Below are 8,408 nucleotides of genomic sequence, written 5' to 3' on the forward strand. Positions count from 1 at the left end.
CTATGTGGTTTTTCTACACCTTAGTTTTGCCATTTTTGAACTTCATTGAAATAGACCAACACAGTGTATACTCTTCTGTGTCTAACTTTTTTAGTCATCATTAAGTTTGTGAAATTATCTTCCTCTGTGGCAGATGTTTAAAAAATTTTTACATCATTTACTTTAGAAAAATTGGTTTAGATTTTGTCTCTATAGATTTTTAGACTGGATTTCTGTAGTGTCACAAAAACTTCAGATGCTCAAATTCATTTTTAAATTGTCGATTTATTTCTTAAATTCATGTATTTAGATATCCAAGTTGGTTGAACATCTCCTTGACAATGCTCCCTTTTAACTCAACCTTCCATACTTAGCTGCATTAGCTGTATAATTTGTAATAACTCATGAAAACCCAGACACATAAATAGGAATAGGAATTGCAATTCTGAAAAGTTTAAGTGTAATTGGAACATCAAACCCATGCTCACTTCATTAACTGACCTCTGTTTCTCTCCTATTCAGGCAACTGAAACTAAGTCCCTTCCAAAATCAATGAATGAGACAAATCATTCTCGGGTGACAGAATTTGTATTGCTGGGACTGTCTAGTTCAAGAGAGCTCCAACCTTTCTTGTTTCTTATATTTTCACTATTTTATCTAGCAATTCTGTTGGGCAACTTTCTCATCATCCTCACTGTGACCTCAGATTCCCGCCTTCACACCCCTATGTACTTTCTGCTTGCAAACCTGTCATTTATAGACGTATGTGTTGCCTCTTTTGCTACCCCTAAAATGATTGCAGACTCCCTGGTTGAGCGCAAGACTATTTCTTTTGATGCCTGCCTGGCCCAGATTTTCTTTGTTCATCTCTTCACTGGCAGTGAAATGGTGCTCCTAGTTTCCATGGCCTATGACCGTTATGTTGCTATATGCAAACCTCTCCATTACATGACGATCATGAGCCGCCGCCTATGTGTTGTGCTCGTCCTCATTTCCTGGTTTGTGGGCTTCATCCATACTACCAGCCAGTTAGCATTCACTGTTAACCTGCCATTTTGTGGTCCTAATAAGGTAGATAGTTTTTTCTGTGACCTTCCTCTAGTGACCAAGTTAGCCTGCACAGACACTTATGTTGTCAGCCTACTAATAGTTGCAGATAGTGGCTTTCTCTCTCTGAGTTCCTTTCTCCTCTTGGTTGTCTCCTACACTGTAATACTTGTTACAGTTAGGAATCGCTCCTCTGCGAGCATGGCGAAGGCCCGCTCCACATTGACTGCTCACATCACTGTGGTCACTTTATTCTTTGGACCGTGCATTTTCATCTACGTGTGGCCCTTCAGCAGTTACTCAGTTGACAAAGTCCTTGCTGTATTCTACACCATCTTCACGCCTATTTTAAACCCTGTAATCTACACGCTAAGAAACAAAGAAGTGAAGGCAGCTATGTCAAAACTGAAGAGTCGGTATCTGAAGCCTGGTCAGGTTTCTGTAGTCATAAGAAATGCTCTTTCCTAGAAACAGAGTAAACTTATGACACTGTTACCACTTTAGCCCTGTCTCTATACACTTACAAGTGGATTCACTGTAATCTTAAAGCAAATCAACTTGACCTATGGGAAAGGTCAGTTGATTGATGTGAAGTAAACTGTAATGATAATAAAAACTCATGAAATAAACTTTATTGATTTTAAATATTCTTTCTCCATTGTATTTTTTTTAAAATTTCCTACTTTGTATTCTTTATTTTAAAACTTCTTGGGCCGGGCGCGGTGGCTCACGCCTGTAATCCCAGCACTTTGGGAGGCCGAGGCGGGCGGATCACAAGGTCAGGAGATCGAGACCACGGTGAAACCCCGTCTCTACTAAAAATACAAAAAATTAGCCGGGCGCGGTTGTGGGCGCCTGTAGTCCCAGCTACTCGGGAGGCTGAGGCAGGAGAATGGTGTGAACCCGGGAGGCGGAGCTTGCAGTGAGCCGAGATCGCGCCACTGCACTCCAGCCTGGGCGACAGAGCGAGACTCCGTCTCAAAAAATAAAATAAAATAAAATACAACTTCTTAAGATATAGAATTTGATGATATTGAGAAAATGATATTGCCTTGTAAGTGGTTAATTTACTGTTATCTCTCTCTCTGAAAACAGTACTGCTCACACCAACATTGGAGTAATGATAGGTGCATATCTCTAAGCCACAGAGATAATAGATCTATTTATAAGTATATGATATGTGATATACAATATATGATCGATCTAGATAAGAATGCATTTTCTACTGCACTATATATCTGACAGCACATGAAGACACATCTATGAATGGTGTGAAAGATACAGTAAAATGTAAAAGGGCATTACCCAGCAGAAGGCATTTACGTTCAACACTTTCACAAATCCTTCTTCACAGTGGCTGCTTAATATATGTTCTTCATGAAAAACAACCACCTGAACAAATTTATTTACTGGTGTGTTTTGTATTTGCCTATGTTAATTTATGTTCAATACTGATAAAATAATCTGGGGAACCAGAGATGAGTTATAATTCTCTACCACTTATCTTCGTGATAGTAGGAGTCTGAATCTTAGTATAAAACATTCTCCCCCTAGATTTTCATGATCTTATCTTCTTAGAGTATTTTTATATTAGTACTTGGAAGATATTATAATTTTTCTATGTGGACTTTTAAATTCAGTTGACATTTCATTTTTAAATTGCCCAATGTAGGCCCTGAAAATGACAGAACCCTATTTCAAGACGTTAGAGTTCATCATACATTTACCCCTCCTTGATCACTTACAAGACCAAGATTTTTGGGGATTCACCACTACAGGCTATTTTAGGCTTTTCCTCTTTTATAGCATTCAAGGCTATTCCTGTATTTTTTTAATGGGTTCTAGTCACAATCTGGTATAATGTTAACTGATTGTTTTCCAGACTTCAGTCTTTAGAGTCTCCTAAAGGGATTCAATAATGCCTATTAGTGAAAGGAAAAAAATGTTTCTGAGCCAAAGGGTTCCAAGTTATTTAAGAAATAACAAAATGAAAATAAAACAAGTATGCATTAACATTTAAGTATAAGAAAAAAATTAAATATAAAAAAGTATAAGTAAAAAATATAAATATAAAAATGTAGTGAAACTTTTTACAATAATATGCTTCCAAAATTTTACAATATTTTTGCATATTCTAATTTTATGCATAAAACACATGATATATTGTGGTACTAGTACTAATTACAACTGAGTTAACATTGTACAACAAGAAATGTGGTAATAGTTTTACATCTTTTTAAGCTTTAAAATATCTGTAGGATATATTTATTCCTTTCATTTAACATATGATAAAAATAAGGTAAAGAAATATTAAGAATATGGTGCAAGATTATAAAGCTAGAAAATAGCAGAATGGATTCCCTATACAGGTTTTGTGGTGTTTTGTTTTTTGTTTTCTTTGACCCAGATGGCACACTTTTTAAATATATTACTGCTTATAGTAATACATTTACTGTGTATTACAGTGTGCAGTACAGTGTGCCCTGTCCAGAAAACATGATTCTCTGGTTATCCTCTCACACACTTTTTCCTATTCCTAGTATGCAAAAAAGCCTCCGAATATTGTGATTTTCACTAAAGAGGGTACCCAAGTTCCTTGCGAAGTTACTCAAATAACAAGAGCTCAGGCTGACTGGTACAGTTTTTCTGTAACCTGGACATTAAAATAAAAGCACAATGGGTTTTTCTTAAAGCACTAAACTGTTCTTTAACAAAAATTATAAAGGCTTAGAAAGAGTCTATAAAAATTTTTACCTTATGGTCAGACATTAAAATTGGATAAATATGCCTACAAGCTTTTATAAAAATTGAGTTTAACATTAATGGCACACTAATATAAAGGTGAAATTTAGCTTATCTGGTATAAAATCATACAGGAAGCATTGTCAAATATAAAATGGTGTTTGGCTTTCTTTGGTCTAAAAACTAATAAAAATAGGTGCTAAAGAGAATTTAGAAGGAAAATGGACATTGCTAGATGAGAGAGAAATGTTATCCAAGCCCCTTATAAGGGAAATCTTGTTCCAGCTGCATCAAGGGACCCATTGTGGGCCCCAAGCCATGTGTGACGCAGTCCTCAGAGTTTATGAGTGCATAGGAATTTATAGGAATTTATACCCTGGCCAAATGGGTTACAGACAGTTGCTTAGTAAAAGATTACACCTTGGGGGAAGGAGTCCAGGCTTAAGGCCATTCCAAACTATCCAGATTGATCACACAGAGATGCCTCCAATTGGTCGTCTAAAGTATTTATGATTAGTAGTAGATCACCGTACTCATTGGGTAGAAGCTATTCCCTTTTCAAGTACAACTGCTAATAATGTAGCCAAGGCATTAGTTGAAAATATTATACCCAGGTTTAGATTAATAGAAAACATTAATTCAGATAATAGGACTCATTTCACTGCACATGTCATTAAGAAATTATCCCAGGTACTGGATGTAACGTGGGAATATCATACGCCCTGGCACCCATCTTCATTAGGGAAAGTAGAAAGGCCTATTACCATGTTAAGAGTCTGAACTGCTCCCCGAAAAGACATAGGCCTAGCCCCTTAAGAGATGCTTTATGGATCGCCTTATCTACATTCTACTACTGATCTTCCTACATTGGAAACAAAAGATCAGTTTCTCAGAAATTATATACTTGGTTTATCTTCCATTTTATCTTTCCTCAGAACTAAAGGTCTTTTAGCACAGGTGCCACCTCTAGAGTTTCCAGTACACCAACATCAGCCTGGGGACAACATCCCCATCAAAAGTTGGAGAGAAGGAAAAACTGGAACCGGCCTGGGAAGGACCTTACCTAATGCTTCTAACTACTGAAACCACAGTCCGAATAGCAGAAAATGGATGGACCCATTACACCCGAGTCAAGAAAGCACCACCCCCTCCAGAGTCATGGGCCATAGTCCCAGGGGAAAACCCTACCACACTAAAGCTAAGAAAAATTTAGCTTTCTTTCATCCATTCTATTACTTCTTTCTTCGCTCTATTGCTGACCACCTAGTTATTAATGTAACCAAGTCAATTTCACCTCAAATGATTACATTTGATGCTTGCTGTGTTACATCCTGTGGAGACATTTTAAGTCAAAGACAGCTCTCCACTTCAGAAAAGCACCTCTGTCCTTCCTGGTTCTCCTCAGACTGGACATTAGTGAATTGGGATCATTTAGTCTGGGAAGATTTCAATGAGGACCCCAGCGTCAACTGCGAGTCTTGCCCCCCATAGACAGAGCTTTTATGCCGCAGTTGGTCCAACGTTCTGTGGACCACTAAAGAGCAAGGATGGGCTGCCTCAACCAGTAGTTGTAATTTCCTAAAGCCATACATTCATTTTACTAAAGGAACAGCTTCACCTAGCTGTCAGCTAAAGCAGTGCAATCCAATACAAGTTATTATCCCAAACCCTCAAAGCTTTTCCCCTTCTCTAAGCTGGTTCCCTTCTTTAAGCCGGCTTTCTGGTATGGGGGATGAGGTTTCAGGAACAGACTCTATCAGATCCTTTGAAATATATTTCATTGATCCCCCACTGCCTACACTTTCCCCTAAGCCTTCTTCCAAAACCTCTCACAATGAAACGGTTGTTCCTCCTCCATCTAATGATAGGACCAAAGTAGACGTTGTAGAAGTAAATGATTTAAAACAAATTTTAGCAATAGAGACAGGATATCAAAATGTAAATGCCTGGTTGGAATAGATCAAATATTCCATCCACACATTAAACAAAAGCAATTGTTATGCTTGAGCAGACGGCAGACCAGAGGCCCAGATTGACCCCTTTCCACTAGGGTGGTCCTCTAGTCAACCAGGCATGGGCTGCATGGTAGCTCTTTTCCAGGATTACACAGCCTGGGGTAACAAGTCATGCCAAGCTCTCTCTCTCTGCTATATCCCGAAGTTCAACACTCTGCAGGTCAGCCCCCGAAGGCCATCCAGCTTCCATCTCACAACACTAAGTTCACTTCTTGTCTCTCACGACAGGGAGGAAACTTAGTGTTTCTTGGAGACCTGAAAGAATGCAGTGAGCTTAAGACTTTCCAAGACCTTACCAATCAGTCAGCCCTTGTTCATCCCTGAGCAGATGTATGGTGGTATTGTGGTGGGCCTTTACTGGATTCTCTGCCAAGTAACTGGAGCAGCACGTGTGCTCTAGTTTAATTGGCTATCACTTTCACCCTGGCATTTCATCAACCAGAGAGAGGAAAAATACAGTATCGTAAAACAAGGGAAGCCCTTTATGGGTCTTGTGACTCTCACATTTATTTAGATGTAACTGGAGTCCCATGAGGAGTACCAGATAAATTTAAAGCCAGAGATCAAATAGCTGCAGGATTTGAGTCAATATTTTGGTGGGTGACAATGAATAAAAACATAGATTGGATAAATTACATTTATTACAACCAACAGCAGTTTATTAACTACACTAGAGATACTGTTAAAGGAATAGCTGAGCAATTAGGGCCTACTAGCCAGATGGCTTGGGAAAATAGAATAGCCTTAGACATAATATTAGCAGAAAGAGGAGGAGTTTGCGTCATGATTAAAACTCAATGTTGTACCTTCATCCCAAACAATACCGCCCGTGATGAAGTATAACAAAGGCATTGCAAAGTCTAACTGCCCTGTCCAATGAGTTAGCCAAAAACTCAGGAGTAAATGAACCCCTCACGCGGTGGCTAGAAAAATGGTTCAATAAATGGAAAGGAATCATAGCCTCAATTCTTACTTCTCTTGCAGCTGTAGTAGTTCTGCAAGAGAATGTAGTAGTTCTGCAAGAGAATTCATTCTGTAGAATGAATGTACTCATTCTTGTTGGGTGTTGCGTCATACCATGCATCCGTGGGCAAGTGCAAAGACTTATAGAAGCAGGATTTACTAAAACCTCCCTTAGCTCTCCTTCACCCTATTCAGATCAGCTTTTTCTTTTAGAGGATTAAGTCGAGCAGCAAAGACAAGATACGTTAAAAAAGTTTGAAGAGGGAGTACTACGAAAATTGAAAGGGGGAATATTGTAGGATATCATAAATTCCTCCTCAAAGGTTTTAGCCTGTAAGTTGTTAAGTACAATGAGTTCCAAGATCCTCTCCAAAGAACCAATGTATCAGTATGTTCAGCTCCCCGTTCTTTGTTCTTCATTTTAAAGTTGAATTTCCTTGTTCTTTATGTCTCCTTGCCCCTAGTTTCAGTAAACAACCTCCTCCTACCCTCTATCACCTGCTCTGACCTTAGTCACCCTTGTTCACCTGCTCTGACCTTAATCATCCTTGGTCACCTGCTCTGTTCTTAGTCATTCTGAGTCACCTGTTCTGTAACCATCCTTCCCACCAAATTACTCATCCTGCCACTCTGGCTCATGCCTCTGTTCTCTTTAAAATAGCCAATCCGAATTAGCCTAGATGTGCAGTCCGACCCTAGCCAATAGGGAATGACACAGCTGTAGGGGATACCTGTGTCAGGGATAAGAACCCCTTCCCTTCCCTTGTTCAGGTATGCTGTCACCATTGCTCCATCCATGAGACACACTCTTCTATAGAAGTAAAATTGCCTTGCTGAGAAAATTCATGTTCAAGTGCTGTTTCTTTTGCGGCACCAAAAATTTATTTCCAACACTCTCTTCTAGCTGTTTTGTAATACACAGGCTGAATAGAATAGAAGATAATTGATCATATAGAGATTGGCAAATTTCTTCTGTAACAGGCCAGATATTAAATATTTAGACTTTATGAGGTGCATATAGTCTCTGTTGCATATTGTTCCTCACTGTTGCACTTTTTTATTTTTTACATCCTTTTAAAAATATAAAAACTCTTCTTATCTTGTGCGCCATACATAAGCAGATTATAAGCGAGATTTGGCCCATGGGGCCATAATTTGCCAACTCTTGCTATAGATAATCAATTCTAGTAGGGGACACAGAAAACAAGTAAACAAGCAAACAAACAATAAGTAAGTGTTAAACTAATAAGAAAACATCACTACTTATAATACATAAATCATTCCCAAGGGATCCTTGTAATGCTGTGGTGATCCTGTCTACTCTCCTCCCTGCAGAGAACCACTGGCCTACTTTTTGTCATTTTAGATTAGTTGAATTTTGTAGAGTTTTAGAAAATTGCAGTCATACACTAAGTACTAATTTTTTATCTGTTTTTCACTCTGTCTAATCATTTCTTCAATTCATACATGGTTGTTACAGGAAAGGCGTCTGGATCCAGACTCTAAGAGAGGGTTCTTGGATCTCATGCAAGAGGAAATTCAGACTGAGCACATACAGTAAAGGGAAAGCAAGTTTACTAAGAAAGTAGAGGAATAAAAGAATGGCTACTTTATAGACAGAGCGGCCCTGAGGGCTGCTGGTTGCCCATTTTTACGGTTATT

General features: G+C 38.6%; 1 protein-coding gene across 1 annotated transcript; it reads left to right on the forward strand.

Moving 5' to 3' along the window:
* The first annotated feature begins 390 nt into the window (after positions 1 to 390).
* LOC126958754 (olfactory receptor 4K15) lies at positions 391 to 1,597 on the forward strand. The gene has a single exon (XM_050797298.1). The coding sequence runs from the start codon at positions 460 to 462 to the stop codon at positions 1,492 to 1,494; it is 1,035 nt and encodes a 344-aa protein (XP_050653255.1). The 5' UTR covers positions 391 to 459; the 3' UTR covers positions 1,495 to 1,597.
* Positions 1,598 to 8,408: the final 6,811 nt, after the last annotated feature.

The sequence above is a fragment of the Macaca thibetana genome, chromosome 7 (assembly GCF_024542745.1).
Source record: "Macaca thibetana thibetana isolate TM-01 chromosome 7, ASM2454274v1, whole genome shotgun sequence".
Lineage (NCBI taxonomy): Eukaryota > Metazoa > Chordata > Mammalia > Primates > Cercopithecidae > Macaca > Macaca thibetana.

Excerpts from the sequence above, each read along its gene's own strand:
- LOC126958754 (XM_050797298.1), top strand. The coding sequence starts at position 460 with ATGCTCACTTCATTAACTGACCTCTGTTTCTCTCCTATTCAGGCAACT.